General features: G+C 43.8%; 2 protein-coding genes across 2 annotated transcripts; one reads left to right on the top strand and one right to left on the bottom strand.

Moving 5' to 3' along the window:
• Positions 1-1262: 1262 nt before the first annotated feature.
• LOC308308358 (gonadotropin-releasing hormone II receptor-like) lies at positions 1263-19727 on the bottom strand (the record flags this gene model as incomplete). Its single annotated transcript, XM_080753785.1, has 6 exons — positions 1263-1422; positions 2286-2568; positions 3477-3678; positions 16989-17132; positions 18434-18571; positions 19503-19727. 6 exons carry the CDS (start codon positions 19725-19727, stop codon positions 1263-1265), a joined length of 1152 nt encoding a protein of 383 aa, XP_080609911.1.
• Positions 6843-7922, top strand: LOC308308370 (protein farnesyltransferase/geranylgeranyltransferase type-1 subunit alpha-like; the record flags this gene model as incomplete). Its single annotated transcript, XM_080753795.1, has 1 exon — positions 6843-7922. The coding sequence occupies one exon, from the start codon at positions 6843-6845 to the stop codon at positions 7920-7922; it is 1080 nt and encodes a 359-aa protein (XP_080609921.1).
• Positions 19728-21100: the final 1373 nt, after the last annotated feature.

Here is a 21100-nt window from a genome sequence, read left to right as displayed (position 1 = left end):
TATGTCCAAAACCGTTCGTTTTTATCATTTAAAAAAATTAACTAAACTAGAGAAAACAGCAGATCTACAAGCACACAACGCGTTGTGTGCATGTAGATCTGCTGTTTTCACTACTTTTGTGCGACGGCCTTGTCTGATGAAGCAGGGCTTTACATTGCGAAAAAACATACACATTTGAAACTTGAGAGATACGAGGTTTCTGCCCGACAGTGACGATACCCAGTGTTGAGCAAGTATCTCAAAAAGTGTAACGAGTCTGCCAACCTATAAGAAGTCTGCTAACCTGAAGTCTGCCACTCCTTTATATTATTTGACTAGTTAGTAAGCTAGTCAAATAATATAAAGGAGTGGTAACTAGTAGTTACGTTAAAGCTCAATGCAATCAGTTGCGTTGCTCTTTATGAATTACTTTCGCTCCCCTTCCCCCGATCCCCCTCCAAGAGATGTGCGATACAACCTGTTTAGTCAGCTCCCTCTAGAACGGAATGCACTTTATTGCAACATTAATTAACGTCACAGGAGGAAGGAACACCCAGTCAGCCAAACTGCACACACTGCAGCCTGGCAGACCTGCTGGGATACAGTCAAGATAAATATTTATACGTATGTATAGAAAAATAAATCAACAAAAAACACAAAAACAAGAAATGCAGAGTTACTTGGATTAGCAATCGCAATATAATTGCTGTTTTGGCATTTGTGATCCCTTTTGCTAACCGTTAGGAGAAGTAATTATAGTACATTGCATTACTGCCCAACACTGTTCATATCATGGATATATATTTGAGTCCTCTGTGTGTCTTAAGTGCTGTCGAGCAAAGATGACTGAATAGGTATGCCTTTAATGTGTCCTCAAACAGTGTGCCTGGTGTGCAGTGAGACAACATTATAATTACAATTTAATAGAATATAGAAGATCAAACTGTATAAGCTCACAGAGCGGTGTGAGCTTGTTGTAGATTGTCTATTTTCACAATGAATACAGTTTAGATTTTGACTCGCTAAGTTTGAAAACCACTGATCTGCTACATAAAAGAGCAGAAATATGGATCTCTATTCGTACTCTCCCAGAGTTACAGCGGTCCTTGAAATGTGAAAGTTGTAGCAGACATCGAAGTCCAACATGCCAGCACAGTCCGCACGATCACAAAACCTACTGCAGGTTCCAGAAACTGTTCCAAAACGTGACAGAACCGATTTCCAGGCTCCCCAATGTTGGATCCAGTTGCCCCGACTCCAACCAGGTTTTCCGGATCGCAGCTCTACTCCATGGCTGCTCCTTCCTGGTTGACGCTGGCGGCCTCAGACTCCTGCTCTCCGCTGGGGGGGCTCTGCTGGCCGGGGGACACCCTGTCCTGCAGGGAGCGAGGGGAGGCTCCCAGGCCGTCCCCCCTCCTCCGCCTCCTCCGCCTCCAGCAGCACCTGCAGTGGTAACATGTCATTAGGTCGAACACCCTTTAGATCGACCACCAAACTCTAAACCAAACCCTAACCCTAACCTCAGTAAAACTATGCCTAACTCTAACCCTAACCCTAAACTTAACCTCAGTAACCGTGACGCGGGTCATTATCTAACCTGCCGCCGCTGTTCGACCCACCGGGAGTTCGACCTATGGGGCAGTCCCCCCTGCAGCAGCGGTGGAAAAAAAAGTATTCACGTGTTTTAAGTAAAAGTATCAATACTGCAATATAAAAATACTCTGTTACAAGCAGATGTCCGGAATAAAAATTTGACTTGAATAAAAGTACAAAAGTATTGGTCAAAAATCAAAACGTGTTTAAGTATCAAAAGTAGAAAGTACTCAATGTGCAGCGTTCCATTTTTCTAGTGTATACAATGTATAAAGATAGCATATCTACAAGCTCACAAGCTAACTAGCATTGACTGTTATGGTCACTTTGATTTGGGCACTGTATTATATTGATAGTTATGCTTTAGGACACTTTATGTATATTTATACATATTATTTGTTCCCTTTCTTGATGTACCGTGCTCTTACTATACTTACTGTACTCTGTACTCTGTTCTTGTTTTTCCTTTTTATCTTTTTCATACTTCTCTGTAACTTTGTAAATAACCTTATACTTCTGTGCTGCCTCTGGGCAACTGATTTTCCCCCTTGGGATAATAAAGGTATCTATCTACAATGTGTCGCGCTAGCCTCGTACCTGCCCTCTTCCGGAAACCATTTAATTTGTTTGGATTACGGAAGTTGGTCGTTTACTAGGCTAATGTGTCGCAACGCATTAAAGTAAAATATACTTTGTTCCGTTCCACCACTGACCTGCAGCAGGCCAGCAGGTCGGCCCTGAAGGAGGGCGTGTAGAAGCCGTAGATGACCGGGTCGCAGCACGTGTTGAGGTTGCCGAACACAAACAGCGCGTGGTGCACGTACTCGGGCGTGAGCCGCAGCATCTCGGGCTGGAACCAGTACCAGATGCCCAGCAGGTAGTAGGGCGTCCAGCACACCACGAAGGAGGCCACGATGATGATGGTCATCTTCAGGGTCTTCATGCGGGCCTTGGGGATCATGTCGGTGCCGGTCCGCCTCAGGCACGACTCGCCTGCTGAGAGGGAAGATGTGGAGAACCATGTCGTCGTCGTTGTCGGGTGGTGGAAACCTTGTATGTCCAAAACCGTTCGCTTTGCATTTATCATTTTCAAAAATGATTTAAACTAGTGAAAACAGCCGATCAGCAAGCACACAACGCCTCGCACCGTGAGGCGTTGTGTGCTTGCAGATCTGCTGTTTTCACTACTTTTGTGCGACGGCCTTGTCCGATGAAGCAGGGCTTTACTTCGCGGAAAAACATACATATTTGAAACTTGGAGATAAGAGGTTTCTGCCCGATAGCGACGATATACAGCAGGGGTCTTCAACGTTTTCAGGCCAAGGACCCCTTAACTGAGAGGGAGATAAAGCAGGGACCCCCTACTGCATATTGTATAAAATTGTGCTGTAGATTTTCATCGATTTCATAGATAGATTCGTAGACTTGTTTGACAGCACTGTCATCAGCCTAAGTTGGATTCGTGTTATTGTGTTTTTCCAGACATTTAACCATTTAAATTGTCGATACTTAGTACATTTGACCTTTCACTCTGTACTTGGTCAGCTCTTTTTTTTTTAACCTCTACTACACCAAACCTATTTGCCAAAAATAGCTGATCTACAAGCTCTCAACGGGCGCTGAGAGCTTGTAGATCGGCTATTTTTGGCTAAAGTTCTCCTCAGAATAGGGATGCGAGGGTTCAAGTTGTTCATATAAAATAATTACCATGTCACACAAAGATTTGGCGCCCCCCCTGTAATAACTCTGAAGACCCCCTACCTAGGGGTACCGGACCCCCTGTTTACAGTAAGGGGAGGAGAGGAAGGGTAGGAAGAAGAGAAGAGAAGAGAAGAGAAGAAGAGGGAAGAGAAGAGAAGAGAAGAGAAGAGAAGAGAAGAGAAGAGCACCCGTTCATACAGTACCTTTGTTCCTGGTGTGCTGTCTGTTTATCTCGATGAGGATTCTGGTGTAGCAGCAGCTCATGACCATCAGGGGGACGACGTAGAGCGTGATAAAGTGGAACATGTTGTATGCCGTTTCCTGCCAGTGTCGGTTGAAGCTGCCGTGCGTCACACACTGCGTGAAGTCCACATGCTCTGCCTTCTGTGCCCGGAAGATGTACAGCTGTAAACAACACAGAACCAGATAGATACAGAGGTGGTGTTACATTCTATTTGTAGGGCATGGCACCGTGGTGGAGCCATCTAGAACAGTGGTTCTCAACCTTTTCAGACCGCGACCCCCAAAATAATCATATTTTAACTGGCGACCCCCTCACCCTGACAAGCACTAAGAGCCGAGGCATAACATTGTGTATAATGTGGTTCTATTGTGAAAATAACAGATCTACATGCTCACTTATGAGCATGTAGATCTGCTATATTTGGCCAATATTTAATTTGTCATTTTAGTGGTATTAAAAAGTCTTTAAATTGTCACTTTAGAAATGTGCAGATACCCTCTATACACTTAAACCTTGTGTTGGTTTGTTTACTGTTGAGGGAGAAAACAATGCTGCACATCATCTGGGGACCCCACAACACTATTTGGGGACGACCCACAGGTTGAGAACCACTGGTCTATAGAAGAGGGAGTGTGTTAGAGAGAGAGAGTCTGGGGCTAATCTCGCAAAGCACTGCACAGATCAGTGCCAAATTGCTTGTGCACTCTGCCAGTAGGCCATGGTGCTTAAGAACCTACTTGAATCCTTTTCTCGTTATTGTGAACGTGTTTTTGAAGTTATCGGGTAATCCATATCACGACTGGACTATGGAAAGGAAAAGGAGAGAGCGACAGCATCACATCAGCATTCTACAGACACATCACGTGTTTACACATTCATAATTTGTAACTTGTGGATTCCCAGTCCCACTTAATGTGCACATTCTGTTGTGAACTATTGTCTTTAATATCTTTTTGTTTTGCCTTTCTGCACAGGCCGTTATGGGGGAGAGGTCTGTTGAAGCCTAGCTGCGTATAGGTGGTTGATTGGTGCCTGAAGATCTGATTGAGGAGGAGCGTGTTAATCAGTGTTCTAAGTGCAACTGGGAGATGGTGGTGTGGAATCACAGGCCATTAGATCTGTACATAGCAGAGAGCAGACAAGCTGCTTTGATTTGATCTCTCTCCAAGTTCTGTGACACTATGACCTCACTGTCGGGTGGAAACCTTTTAGTCCAAAATGGTTACTTTTCAGGAAATGTAAAAAAAAAAATCCAATGAATTGTTATTTAGTCACCAGCTCTCTCAAAACTAGTTAGTTTGTCCACTACTGTTGCTCTTCTTAGTCAGTTCCCACCTGATGTTGTGTGGGAGTCCCGACTGGTCCACACCGTACTGAATAACTGCTAGTTTGCATAATGACTTCAGACTAGGACTCAGGTCTAAGATGTACAGGGCATCGGGTGTGGAGATTCCTCCAAAGAGGATAACACAATCTCCCACCATGCAACAGCACATCCCTGCCATCCTATACGGGCCTTTTCCCTTGGGCTCAACCTTCTTCCAGGAGAAGGTCTCTGGATTTAATTTCCATAGATCATTGAAGGTCTGGGTCTGGTTGTTGCCACCAAATATGTACAGCTCTCCATTGTAGGTAAAGGCTGAATGACACCAGCGTTGTTCTGGAAGAAGCTGTGCAGAAGGTGAGCTCAGCCAGCAGTTGGTCTCTGTGTCAAATACTCTGATAATGTTGTAGTAGCCATCCTGGTCTCCCCAGCCACCAAATACAAACATCTTTTTCCCGATGATGGTGGCAGAATGATATACTGAAACAGGTGGTGGTGTGCTTCTGCTGTTAATTAAAGACCAGACCATTATTGTGGTGTCCAACTTGTAGATGTCATTAGTGCATACAGACAGATTCTGGGAGCTGTATCCTCCATGGATATACATGAGCTTCCCAAAGACACAGGCTGAGTGACCCCTCCTCCCCTCTGGAACAGTCCCTGACACCGTGGGCTTCAACCACCTGTGGGTGTCGACATCAAATGCATAAAGAATGTTGCAGTCTGGTAAACCGCAACGATAGCCCCCCCAGATGTAAATATCTTGTATCAGTACAGCTGTGTGGCCCCAGCGCCTGGAGGGAACCTCAACAGGATGTTCTGGAGGCAACTTCCGCCAGCGCAAAGACACTGTGTTGAAGATATGGACTCCGAGCACTGTCATTCATTTCTCTGTACCTTCCAAAATGGTAAACTTTGGGTCCCACAGGAACAGCAGCATTATGACAACATGCTGGTCCTTCCTTCAGAGACAAGGTCCACCTCAACATCTCTCAAACAGACAATGGTGGATAAAAGCCTCCTCTAGTTTTGGAATACAGTTATATTGTGTGTTCTGCCACTTATATTGGTACAGTGTGGCCTCCAATTACTGATGTCATGTTGATGATATCAGTCTTTTAGTCAATTATGGAGTTCCACCCGGCCTGGTGGGGATTGGGCACACATACTAATAACATACTGTTCCTACGAAACAGTGTGGGCTCACATGTAACACCATGTATGGGCACAAAGATCTACCCTTTGGCAGGTCCTCATTGGCTAAGGGCCCTGCCTTTGTACTGTTGGTCATTTTTTTAGATAAAGTTTTTATTTATTTTTAGTATAAGGTTTTGGTATAACATACTGATACAACATACTGGTCTCGAGCCCACGTGTTGTTGTTATTTGTATCAGGTCGCACTTGTTGGTGGTGATGTCACCAAGAACGCTGCTCCTCATTGGCTAAGGGCCCAGCCTTTGTACTGTCGGTAATTTCTTTGAGGAGAATAAACTTGACCAATAAAGGTTTGGTATAACACACTGGTCTCACCTTTCAGCGAGCCCACAATGAGGATACGACTGGATACAAGACACTTCAGTGAATTCAATACTTTCACCCGGTGAGCACAGATAGAAACGAGAAAAGATGCAATTGGAAATTGCAATTGTGGTTGCATATTTATTGCCTGGATAGCCAGAACGTCACCACTCCCCCATAGAGCCCCCATAGAACTCAACTACACTAACTACACCAATGAAACCTTGCCCAAACATGGAGTCAGACATCATAGATACGTCATCAGGTCGGCCAATCAGGGAAGCTGATGCTTGTTGATATCCCTAATATGGCTAATTGATTGCCCCTGCAAACCAAGTCCCGGCAGACTAGAAATACCCTGTGCAACACAGCATCACTCTTCAGATGACAGCGTTGACCAGCGTTGACAGCGTTGACCAGCGGGTACGGCGATACTTTGTGCCTGTGGAACGGATGGCTTAGCAAGTTAGCGGGTCAGCACAATGTCAGGTCTTGAAGCAACCTCAAATGCACCTCTAGAACTCATAGACGTGACTGATGGTTTAGATATGGAGGCTCAAGGCCACCATGGAGTTGATGATGACATCCATCCCGTTCCATATGTCTTTTACAGAGACAGAAAGGAGTGGGCGGACCTGGAGCCTGTTCCTCAAGACGACGGACCCAACCCTGTCGTGAAGATCGCCTACTCCGAAAGGTTCACAGACGTTTACGATTATCTGCGCGCCTCGCTGAGGAACGACGAGAGAAGCGAGCGGGCGTTTGCGCTGACGGCGGACGCTATCGATCTGAACGCCGCGAATTACACGGTGTGGCAATACAGGCGCGTCTTACTGCAGTCCTTAGGGAAGGACCTGAGGGAGGAGTTGAGGTACGTCACGGCCGCCATCGAGGAACAGCCCAAAAACTATCAGGTCTGGCATCACAGGCGGACGGTGGTGGAGCGGTTGAACAACCCGTCCGAGGAGCTGGAGTTCACCGCCGGGATTCTGAGCCAGGACGCGAAGAACTACCACGCCTGGCAGCACAGACAGTGGGCCATGCAGGGATACAAGCTGTGGGGCAAGGAGCTGGAGTTCGTGGAGAGGCTTTTGGAGGAAGACGTGAGGAATAACTCTGCGTGGAATCAGAGGCATTTTGTCATATCTCACACCACGGGCTACTCCGATCCTGCCGTGACGGACAGAGAGGTTCAGTATTGTTTGAGTCAGATCAGGAAGGCTCCCCACAACGAAAGCACGTGGAATTACCTGAAGGGGATCCTGAAGGACCAGGGACTGTCGTCTCACCCGGGCCTGTTGGACCAGGTCCTACGGCTGAAGGAGACACACTGTTCGCCTCACCTGCTGGCCTTTCTGGTTGATAGTTACGAGGACGTCTTGGAGAGGGACAACCAGCAGGAAACGTTAAGCAAGGCCCTGGAGCTTTGTGAAGTCTTGGCCAAGGAGAAAGACACCATCCGGAGGGAGTACTGGCTATATTTCGTCCGTTCCTTGGAAAGTAAATATGGAAGCACTGCTGCTTCTGCTGGCCCAGCATCTGGGCAAGAACAGCTGTCCTAGGTGTCCGTGACACAAACTCCATCTTCTCTCCCATGTTTATGTCACAGTTTTTTTTGGTTTCAGTGAAATTGAGAACAGGAGCGCTCGTCGTGCGGCGCGGAGCGGAACAAGCGGTCGTTTTGATCCACAACAACGGCAACGACAACGTAGCGTCGGCAGGAGATGATAGCGCCTCAACCCACGGAGGTTAGGGTTAGGGTTAGGCATAGTTTTACTGAGGTTAAGGTTAGGGTTAAGGTTAGAGTTACCCATAGTAAGCTAATGGCTAAACAGGGCTAGTAGATGAACAACGAAAGAGGTGTCGCAAACGAGTGACGTCAGCGACTACACAAGTGAATGGCTGTTGTCGCCATCTCATGGTGAATACGCATAATTACACAGGTGCGCTGATAAGAGACTATATCAAGGTGTATTGATCCAGGTGGTGTTAGGGGTGTGTGGTGAACGACAAAACGAGCGCTCTTACCCCAATCTCACTGAGTTACCCAAACTGACTGTAACATTTATACTGCTTTGTTACTGCTGTTATTACTTGTGCCAGCAGAGCGCGCAAGTAGGGTGATGAGTGCGGGTACATGTGGCTGCCAGTACAAAGGCAGGGCCTTTAGCCAATGAGGGAGCAGCGTTCTATGTGACATCACCACCAACCAATAAGTGTTGTCACATACCCACATAACCACCGACAACTGAGCCACAAACCCGTATACCGACAGAGCTCATCACCCTACTTGCGTGCTCCGCTGGTGCACAAGTAGGCCATATTTTGCTGTGAGAGCACACGGTGCAAGTTGGCACCTCGATAGTGTGCTAGTTGTTGGCAGTGGCCAACAACTAGCAGAAAATAACAGATCTACATGCTCACAACGCCTCGCGCTGCGAGGCGTTGTGAGCATGTAGATCGGCTATTTTCACAATGTCTAAAAAAACGGGTTTTTACACAGGTTTCTACGGTTTCTTGGGCTGGATATGGCAGCCTGGAACGGTTGTTCAAGTGCAGCTAAACTTGGCATGTTAGTAAACGTGCCACAATTAACAATAAAATGCATTGCACCTGCAGCAGCTGACCTGCGGAACCTGGGAATATACCATTCTGTCAAGATGGGGAGAATACAAGTGTGGAGAATATAATTATTATAATAGCTTGTTAAAGTGGTCATGTTGTAACATTTTGCATTTGTAGTTATTTTACTGTAATTTAACAACATATTTACATATTTAGAAGTCACTTTTATTTTCCCCCTGGACCCAGGGTATGGCAGCTGCATACCCCTGCCATACCCAATTGACGCCCCTGGTTGTTGGTATGCTTCTAGTTTATTAGCACCTCAAGGCTGGATATATATTTGTCCTATTTATGGATATATATTTGTTTTTTTGCAGTGCCATCTATAGAAGATGATTAAGAACTGTCCATCCACCTGTCTGTTGCTAATCTCGCAAACCACTGGCCGATCAGTGCCACACTGCCACATGAATATCAGTCTTCATGTGGCCAATCTCTGATGTCAGTCATCGATCAGGATTAGCTCTGTATGCATACAGACAGACAGACAGACAGACCCGCTTACATCTTTACATGCATTTACAATACATTCATCTTTCAGAGATAAAATCCTCTTTTTCAAAAGAATAAAATAAAAAGAAAGAAAGGCATTGTTATTCATGCTGAATAGTATCAGTATTAACTAATTATTATCTCCACCAGCCTGAAGAGAAGAGGGTAAATGTATTTTTTCCCCTGCGTGTGCGTGTGTGTTTCTGCCTAACCAGATGTCCCAGTAGGCCTTGTGGTGCATCTGGACAGTTATTGTTGTTATTGTGTTATTGTGTTATTAATGCCTTGGGGAATGTTTCCGCTAACCCTGAGTCATAAAGGCAGGGCCAGGGTGCAGCTTTGCTAATTTGTTTAGCGTGTCTGCCTCTGCATGGTGACAGCCTCCCACCTGTACTGTAATTGCGACGTCAGGTCACAGTTACTATCAAAACCTCGACCAGCTGTCAGCAGTCAGTCCGTCCGTCCGTCCGTCCGTCCGTCCGTCCGTCCGTCCGTCCGTCCGTCCGTCCGTCAGTCAGTCTGTCTGTCACACGTCACACATCACACTTTTGCCCTGCTCATATCTCCGCAACCGTTGCCCCGATCCATCCACCCATCAATTCTCACATGACCCTCTTCTAGCGCCACCATCAGGCAGATTCTTGCAAAACACATTTATGTGCTCCTACAGATTTTGCCCTAAAATCACACAAATCGCTACACAGTATGTCTACACTCATCTCATCAACATGGATCTGTCCCATATAGCGCCACCACCATGTCGATTTTTTCAAACACGTTTTTGGACATTGCTCCTACACATTTTGCCCTAAAATCACGCTGCGACCTGACGGTCGCTTATCTCCCGATTAGGGAGTCTTACTGCTGTCCTGCTTCCTGGACATGCATGGTGAGTGGTGTGGTGCGTGGTGTGATCGGAGGGTTTACCAGGCGTAGGCATCCTGCTGCTCTAGAGCCACATGTGGCTCGTGGGCCCTCTCCTGTGCAGTGGTACTTTGGTGTTTTCTTTTCAGGACGGTCATTTATTGACGTCACATGCACGTGCGCCTTTAGAAGTGTGCGTGCGCCTACATGTGTGCATGGAGTAAATAGAAAATACTGCGCTGCAGTAGAGAAACTAAAAGTTGGCTTTGAACGAATCTCAAACAGTACCTACCACAGTAATGGAGCCATGTAGCCTAAGAGGACGGACACACATACAGTCACAGATGGAAACCTACAGTAGGTTTTAAAATAGCTTATCCATAAGAATAGGGTAGCCTACTTGGACTTGAATCTATGGGGGATGCGTAAGCCCACCACTCACTCACTGGTAAACCTGGTAAACGTATTATGCAAATAGCCATTTGATTAGATAGGCGCGTCGTCACTCTAATAGCCTATAACTCTATGGTTCTAGCATGCACTGTTCTGTGCCGTTCCTGCGTGTGCATGTGGGAAATATATTGGCCTTGACGGCAAAGAAGTATGCAGTGTATGTTTAATGTTTAATCATCATGTATGATAGCAGTAGGCATGAAGTTATTCTTACATTCTCGTTTTGTAAAGAAAAAAGTGTCACCTATACACCAGATAAAAATCTTTTATTATTGAAGTAAAATAAAGAATTGGAGTCGTTTGTTTGCCTTCACCGCCAGCATTGGCGGTGAAGGTAATATTGAAAGACCAGAAAAAGCACAAATAACCAGGCATATTATTAATACATTTTTTGGTGTTAAAAATGGCTCTTTGTAAAAGTCACCTGTCCAGTTATAACTGCACTTCTACTACACCGAATCTACATCCAACAAAAACAGCGTTGCGACACATTGTATAAGCTTGTAGTTTGGTTATTTTGGGGGAATGTTCCCCCCAGAATCGGCATTCTGGGTTTCCAGTGGTTAAACACTTTCTATCCCTACCGATGTGCTGTTTCAAGTCTTCAGGCTTTATTGCTCTTTTCCTGAAAATGTCCTGCAAATGCGTTTTTCCACAGGTTTCTTTCCCTGTTTTGCCTTTCTAATTCGTATGGAGAATGGAGAATATTTATTCAGATACACACAACTCGTAAGAAACCACTCTATTCCCATTGAAAAGCAGAATTCATAGGTAGATTTAAACCTTGAAGTCAGAGATGGTCCTAAAATAGCTGATCTACAAGCTCAATGTTCTGCCAGTACACTGTGAAGTTTTGAAATGGCACAAGTAGGCTAGTCCATGGGCCATACGAGATGTCGGTATCCGAAAGGTGTGTAGCAACTCATAATGTAATAACTGCTCATAATGTAATAAGGGCTCATAATGTAATAAGAAAAATGTAATAAAAACTCATAATGTAATAATCAGCTCATAATGTAATAAAAAAACTAGCGCATAACGTAATAATGGATTTTTCAATAATGTAATAATGTAATAACGTGTTACATTAAGAACCTCCACATAGGAGGCTCATAATGTAATAAAACTTCATAATGTAATAATATATTTTTATTACATTATGAGCTGATTATTACATTATGAGCTTTTATTACATTTTAATTATTACATTTTGTGCTTTTTTTTATTACATTATGAGCTGATTATTACATTATGAGTTTTTATTACATGTTTTCATTACATTATGAGTCCTTATTACATTATGAGTTGCTACACACCCTGCCAACCGTGTTGATGAAGAATGGAGCAACTATCTGCTAAACATGCAGCAAATGAATACATATGGGGATCATTTAGCTGTACAAAGAGCATCCACAATGTTCAACATACAGTTCCTGATTGTATCGACACTGGGTGTTGATGCAACATCGATAATATACCCATGTGGTCAGTATGACGACAGTCTGCCATTGCTAGTTCTGGGCCACTTTGCCGAAGGTCATGGGGACCATTATGTAAGCCTTGCTGGACTAGTCACACACTTGATTCAAAGAGTCCAGGAAGCAGAGGAGAGCGCACCACTTCAATCTGTCCCTCACTCTGGCCCTAAGTCTAGCCCTCACTCTGGCCCTGACTCGGTACCTCATTCTGGCCCTGACTCTGTCCCTCACTCTGGCCCAGGGCCGGATTTATAATAAGGCTTGACGTGCTGAAGCTAAGCTAAGCTAAGCTAACGTCGCTGTCTGTAATGACTGGTTACACTTAAGGGTTTTGAAGAAACGTTAGGTGGATACGAGTATGCACAACTCTAAAAGAACTGGTGCACTATTGTGTTGGAGTGCCTCAGTGCAGCTGCAGAGTTAAGGTGATATCTATCCCTGATTGATTGATTGATTGATTGATTGATTGATTGATTGATTGATTGAAGACTTTATTAGAAGTTTGCATAGGAAAATGTTCATGACAGTGCAGTTCACTGGTACAAGGTCAACTAAAGGGAGATCCTAGTAAGCTTTTCAGCTTATTTGCACAGGAAACCTTCATGTATCTCATATAACAACTGAGACCACACTATTAAGTAGGGTGACCAGAAGTCCTGGTTTGGCCGGGACTGTTCGTTTTCAAGCTGCGTGTCCCAGTGTCCGGACAAATATCTCAAATAAATATCACTAATATGTCCCGCTTTTCAACATTCACTTCAAAATTGTGCCAATAATATCTGTTTTTAGTGGTTGCATAGACATTTATCATGTTCTTTTCACGAAAATATGCTCAACTAACCAATCAGAAAACATGTACAAATTCATTGCGCGTCTGAATTCAACGCTGAGGCTGTTTGTCAATCACTCACTACCTGTTTGCAACCCTGCGGTGTATGTGCGCTTGCACGAATGTTAGAGAATGGGCACACACGTGCGCGATAACGTGCACATTGCTTTTAGGGACTCGGTTTTAGGCAACAGTGGTTCGCGTCCCGGTTTGATCGGCTGAAAATATGGTCACCCTACTATTAAGTCATTATGCTAATGTATGGACGTCTCTGTTGTTTCATACACCATCTTTGGGCATATTCTACACTATTGTTATTTATAATTTGAGCTTGACTGTGATACATGTGGCTACCTGTTTGATTGATGTTTTTGTGGGATAGAGAAGCCAGGGCTTGTAGTTACTGGACTGTCAAAATTGTAGTTACCTGATACTGTATGCTGGTGGAAAAGGGGGAAAAAAATCAAACCAATTTTGAAGTGAGAGGTGGTGCGTGTGTCTCATAATGACATTATCCGTTCCTATCTCCTGCCCTGCTCTGCCCTCACTCTGGCCCTGACCCGGTACCTCACTCTGGCCCTAAGTCTGGACAGATCGAAGAGGTGGGCTCTTTGAATCAAGTGTGTGACTGGTCCATCAAGGCTTACATAATGGTCCCCATGACCTTCGGTTGGCAGGTTGGCAGGGTAGCAACTCATAATGTAATAAGGGCTCATAATGTAATAAAACCATGTAATAAAAACTCATAATGTAATAATCAGCTCATAATGTAATAAAAAACAAGTGCATAATGTAATAATTAAAATGTAATAAAAGCTCATAATGTAATAATCAGCTCATAATGTAATAAAAATACATTATTACATTATGAAGTTTTATTACATTATGAGCCTCCTATGTGGAGGTTCTTAATGTAACACATTATTACATTATTACATTATTGAAAAATCCATTATTACGTTATGCGCTCGTTTTTTTATTACATTATGAGCTGATTATTACATTATGAGTTTTTATTACATTTTTCTTATTACATTATGAGCCCTTATTACATTATGAGCAGTTATTACATTATGAGTTGCTACAAGGTGGCAAAGGTTATCATGCATTTTTGAAAAGCTCTATATCTGTAGATTATATTTTGGCATGATAACCCTTTCTGAGACACAGCTAAATTGGTGTTATCAGCCTCTTGATGTCCCATTACCTTTACTATAGGCTACAGGGAGAAAAAAAGCAAAACAACTGCTTACCAGATACCAGATATCATACCAAAATATAATCTACAGATATAGAACTTTTAAAAATGCATGGTAACCTTTGCCACCTTTCGGATACCGACATCTCGTATGGCCCATGGACTAAAGGTTGCAAAGCGTTCTGAGGTGACTATTTTTAACCAGTGTTTTGTCTCTTCAAACAACATGTGTTATTGTGCTCAGAAGAATGCTTGTTGGTGTTGTTAGCATGCCTGCTCCTGCATGAACACAGGGGTGGAGGTGACTCCGTCCGGCCTGCTCCAGCATGAACACAGGGGTGGAGGTGACTCCGTCCGGCCTGCTCCAGCATGAACACAGGGGTGGAGGTGACTCCGGCCGGCCTCGGGACGCAAATACGTCTAATCTCTCATTCCTAACGACAAGCACATTCCTGCAGGGATTTCTAGCGGCATTTTAAAGTCATTTCCCTGCAATGGCCGAGGCCAGACTGAAGAATACAACAATTGGAATGGTTTCCCTCGGTATGACGTTGTGACCTTTACACATACTGTACTATCTATATACCCATCTTCTCCCTCCCCCTCACACGCGCACACGCACGCACACACACACACACACACACACACACACACACACACACACACACACACACACACACACACACACACACACACACACACACACACACATACACACACTGCAGGGAAGGATCGAAGTGTTGGTTCGAAGAGCATTAACTCTTTTCCAATATCCTTGTGGTGGGGATGTCATAAACAACCGTTTGTTAAAGAAATACATTGAAACAATGCAAACAAGTCCCTACACACTGTGACATAAACTTGCTCCCCCAGCCAAAGTTTTTAATAACGTTTCGACCAAACGGTCTTCAGAACAATATGGACAAAAGGTTAAAAGAACTTTACTGGGAGCAAGTTTACGTCACAGTATGCAGATTTATTTTCTAACCTGCCCTGATCAGTTTGGTCCTGCACCTGTTTTTTTGTGGATTTCTTACCAATTCTATAACCCTGGTTCCTCTCAAGACACTGAAATAAACAAAGCAACAAACACGCACAGACACAAACAATCCATCTCTCTGAGCTAGAATTACTTTCCAATAACACTCAGTAATCCAATCCAGACTAGCTGTCCTCAGAGACTTTACGTCAGAGAGTTCCTTTCTCCTGTACCTCGCTGCTGCTCCTCTTCATCGACCCTCCTGGTCCCTCTTTCTGCCTCCTTCAAACCCCTCTCTCTTTCACACCCCTCCCCCGCATATGTTGTTCATGTCCCCACTCCTCTCCTCTCCTCTCCTCTGTTCTGCCTCTGTTCTGTTGTCTGCAGGTTTCTAGCAGCCAGAGTTGAGACCTTTAAAACCATTACCATTATTAAACCAACTTAACTTTTAACACTACTATTAACGTATATTTCCAAATACCCACCCCGGGGGCAAAAAGCCACCGGGCACCAAATACCCGCCGGGGGTCTGACACCGTTTTGTGTATCATGCCCCGTTCAAATGGATGTAAATAAGCTTGTAGAGCTGCTATTTTTGCTATATGTCGGATGACAGAATATTGGTCTCCAACAAGTGGTTACATGCTGGAGACCAACAGTGTTGGGCGATGTTACACAGGAGACTAATATGTTACTTATTACATATTACTCCTTAAAAAGTTATGATATGACTTATAAGAGTCAACAACCAGCCAAAAAAGCTATAAAATAAAGCAGCAATCTCTCTCTCTTTTCAAAAGGCAACAAACAAAATATTTTAAATAGTAATGGTATGCTATAATAATACTCTTTTGGCAGATTAGCCTAGTAACTAAGTTACACAACTCTTTACTAGGTAATAATATTACTGTATAATACTGTATAATATATACAGTAATATATTAATATGTCATAGATTACTGCCCAACACTTCCTTATATTATTATTATAATGTTGAAATATGAAACTATATCATAGTCAGAGAATTATGATAATACAAGACATCCAAGGTATTATATATATATATATATATATATATATAATACATTAATATATTAATGTAGATTATGGAAATGAAACAAAAGACAAGAAAGATCCTTTCATCAGACTGCTCAAGGTCGCCTGTGTGTGTGTGCGTGCATGTGTGCACGTGTGTGTGTCTCATTAATTTTAATTGATAATGAGCATCTTATTGATCCTGCTTATTGAGCCGGGCTTTTATCGAGCCCACTATTGAGCTTTTTCTAATATGTTGTGGTAATTATTTCTTGATTGCCCTCTTGTCTTGATTGTTTAAACATGATACCATCGGCCGCTGTGCTCGATAACAAGCTTGATAAGCCCAAATTTATTGATGATCGGGCCGCTTCTTATCAGGGGGGAGCTTCCCCGGATGGACGTATAGCGCGTAGAAGGAACACGTTATTCCAACCAGTTCCTTTCCCCTCCATCAGACGCCCAGCTGGCCAGGGGGAGACAAGGACATTATAGAGATCAGGATTACTGAATGTTTTTGTGACCCTAGGGGACATGGGGAGAACATGCAAACTCCACACAGAAAGGTCCTTTCGCCAACCCCACCTAGGGTGTGGGCGCTGATGACACGGAGGAGAGAACAATAAACCTCCTTTCTACGGTAATGCACCATGAATCATGATGCATCAGGCTCACCTGTGGCGAGGCCAGCAGGACGCTCAGGCTCCAGGCGGTGGCCAGCATGCGGTGGTTCCTGCTGTGGGCGTTGAGTGAGTCCAGAGGGTTGAGGATGGCGTGGTGCCGGTCCAGGCTGATCACCACCAGGATGAAGGCGGACGCCTGCACGCCAGGGGCGGACAAAAACATGTGTATGTTTTTTTTTGTAAAGTAAAGCCCTGCTTCACCATTCAAGACTGTCGCACAAAACTAGTGAAAATAGCAGATCTACAAGCACACAACGCTGTTGTGTGCTCGGCTATTTTTACTAGTTTAAATCGTTTTTAAAATGATAAATAAAAAACGAATGGTTTTAGACATTATGGTTTCCACCCGACAACGACAATACAGTATGTATTTCTCGATAATGACCACCAACCCGTTTATTATCCCGCTTATTACACGGCTACTTAAGAAATCAATGACTAAATTGACCCGAAAGCGCCTCGCAAACAATGAAGTGTTGGTCAAATAGAATCAATATTCTGTTACTGCAACGTCTATTTCTCGCTAGAAATGTTTTCAAAAGCGTTCTTGAGACTAATTTTAGTTAAATGACATTGTGAGTTTGTTTACATGGCTTTCATGTTGGATGCTGAGCCTCTGATTAGACATCGGTCTGTTAGCGGTCTTTATCAAGAAATAACACACCGCTGAATTCAGCGAATGACCAATCAGAATCAAGCATTCAACCAAGCTGTGTAATAAGTTCAAGTAATATACCCAAGTATGCCACTGAGTCTATGCCAAACTATACCAATCTATACCAATGATGTCATGGTAGGCAGGTTTCTGAGCTGTCCACAGCTCTACTCTGAGACACAGACTGAACAGACAGAAATGGTGCCCGTTAGTGAGGACCAGTTATATGAAGATAGTTTGAAAATGAGTGTGACGTATTCTGTCATGGAATTCTGGATCAATGAGCAACTCATCAGGCATCATCAGTCCAGACAATATTCTAGAGGTGATGGTTATGCTTCATGATATCACAGCGAGAAATACTTTACATTGCAATGTGAGAGACGCTGTTTTCACCTGCCCATAACTGTAGAACCACTGGTCGAAATGAGGAAAAACTGAAAATCGGCGGCAGCGGATAATAATAATAATATCTCAAATTTATATCGCGCTTTTCTGAGTACCCAAAGACGCTTTACATGGGGCAAAAAGAGAACAAAGAATAAAAAACTTTATAAAGGATAAAAAAATAAATAAAAAAAAACACTAAGACTAGGGAATAAAACCATTTTAAAACAATAAAACATAAGGTTAGCTGGGGAAAGCAATATGAAAGAGGAGGGTTTTGAGGGCGGTTTTGAAGGTTTGGATGGTGGGGGCATCTCTCAGGGTTTTGGGGAGTGCATTCCATAGGGTTGGGGCAGCAAAAGTGAACAAGCTAAGCAGACTAACAGTACAGCTACCTGCATGGCGAACAGCTTGAGGAAGCTGAGCAGCTTGCACATGGTGTTGCCGGCGTACCACTGCACCGTCACGTTCCACACGGCGTCCAGCGGCATCACCACGAAGGTCATGGTCAGGTCGGCCAACGCCAGGCTCACCTAGGGGTGGGCGATATGGAGATACATATCGTTGAGACCACACCACATACTGTATGCCTTTTCAGAGATATCCTATATATCGTGATACAATGAGGGAGCCTTGTTAATACAGAGATTCATTGCAGAATTCATTTAAACCTGCATTTTGGTCTATATCAGTAGTTCTCAAACTTTTAAATGTCAAGGTCTCCCCTTAACTCTGACAGTGTACAAATGTAACCAAATGGACCCGTAAGGGAATGGACCCGTAAGGGTCCATTTGGTTTCATTTGTATACTGTCAGAGTTACATACTTGTAAGGGTCAATTTATCCCTGGAAACCACTTTGTGGACCACTGGTCTAAATGGTTAACTTATAGGTGGTTGTATTGTTAAGTAAGTTAACTCATTCACTGCTCTTTCAAAATGGCCCCCAAGTTCCTCACTGCCACGTTCCTAAATGTCTAGTGCACGGATACATTTTTAGTGCACGGATCGTGCACGCCCATGCCACCACATATGTGTAGTACTTTTTCACAACCTTCAAACAAAAAAATCTGCTTGGAAATCCGTTCAGGCATTCATGAGATAGAAGCCTTCAAAGTCTTCAAATGTAAACAAAGATGGCTGCCATTTTAAAAGATGTGTTTGTTATGGGGCTAAACATGCAATTTCGCGATTGCGATCATGCCTAATACATTTTAGGCATTTTCTATTTTATTTTTTTATTTTTTAAACGCGAAAACTCGGGAAACTCGGGCAGTGGCAGTCTGGGGGTACTGCAAAAAACACGGGAAACTCGTGCCTTGGCTATAAATAACCATAACAACCAACAAGAAAAAAGAATTGTGATAAGATCGTGTATTGTATGTCTATTGTACTATCTATCCTTGATACTATGGAAAAATATTGTGATAGCGTATCTTTCCATATCCCCCACCCCCAGGCTCACCATGAGCGGCCGCAGGTGGGAGGCCAGCCGCCGGCCCCGCCCCCGGCACACGCTCACCAACAGCGCCAGGTTGCTGGCGGCGGCGAACAGGAAGAGGAGGAAGATGGCGCCCACGCGGACCTGGGCGGCGCGCGTGAACGCCGGGGCCTCCCAGTCCAGCGGCGCGCCGGGGGAGGAGTTGGAGGAGGGGGTGGGCGGGGCCAAGGTGCAGCAGTTAGCTGACATCCTGCGTAGCAGAGATAAGACAAGATAAGAAGATAAGAAAACATTATTGTCCATTACATTTCTTTCCATAAAATGGAAATGTTTCTTTGGCATACAGGCAGTCGGTCAGTATACAACAATAAAACTAGAATACACAATGCATTAAACACTATATTGTCGTTGTCGGGTGGAAACCTTGTATGTCCAAAACCGTTTGTTTTGCATTTATCATTTTAAAAATTTAAACTAGTGAAAACAGCCGATCTACAAGTGTGCTTGTAGATCTGCTGTTTTCACTACTTTTGTGCGACGGCCTTGTATGATGAAGCAGGGCTTTACTTTGCGAAAGATCGTACAAATTTGAAACTTGGAGATACAAGGTTTCTGCTCGACAGTGACGATATAAAATGCATCCCATGACCGATGTTTCCTGTTTGCCACATTTCACCCAGGTTTTTTCATCTCACTCACATCATTTTGTCTGCTGACCTCACTCAGCAACGAAATAAACAGAAAATAAACACAAATAAAAATAAAACAATTCACAGGAGGCAAGCAGTGATCACCCCATGATGTGCACTGAAATGTAGTTTCAAATGCACTACCCTGCAGGCGCTTTTTGAGAGTGAAAAAATAAGAAGACACGTGTGATCTGGGCAGCTTGCCCCAGGAAATGTGCCAATCTCAACAGGAAACAACGTACGGTAGCAACAGTGCAGCAGTGATCAAGGGCTATAGGGACTATTCAAACATTTTCTTATTTAAAATCTCCACAGCAGTTGCCGTGGCACAAATGATAATTGTAACCCTTCTTCTTTGCTAGAGGTACTCTAAGGTACTCTAAGCCCGACGGTAACAGCTCAAATGAGGGGAAGAGCGAAGAGGGTGTGTACTGTTGAATCTGAATTGCTTTTTTGGTTATGGTGTGGTTGTATATATCCTGAAGTTGCAATTGTTTGTTTCCAATGAAGAGGAAACCAGGGGTCATCAATACGTCCGTACACGGACAAACGTGTCCATGGCAAAGACTTGTCCTTGTCCGTAGCAATTTCTAGATTTTGCTTTCACACACCATTATAATGTTCTAATTTTGGTCATATTCATAGGCGGCGCTAGGGGGGTGCTTGCAGGTGCTTTAGTACCTCCAAAGAAGCCCATAGCACCGCCGTAGCACCCCCAAGAAATGCTCAGCCATTAAAAAAAAAATCAGTCATCAAATAAAATGATCTTTGTTCAAATCTGTGACATTGGTGAAAAAAAGATTCCTGCCCACTAGAAGTCCTTCATGATAAGTTAGGAGGAAAATAAAATGTGCCCGAAATTATCAGTAGCCTATCTGCATTGTGTGCAGCCTATAGCCTATACATCACTCCTTTTGTTGATGGTATTACCAT

The sequence above is a fragment of the Nannobrachium achirus genome, assembly GCF_963921795.1.
Source record: "Nannobrachium achirus genome assembly, chromosome: 2".
NCBI lineage: Eukaryota > Metazoa > Chordata > Actinopteri > Myctophiformes > Myctophidae > Nannobrachium > Nannobrachium achirus.
This window is presented reverse-complemented; position numbering and strand designations above follow the sequence as displayed.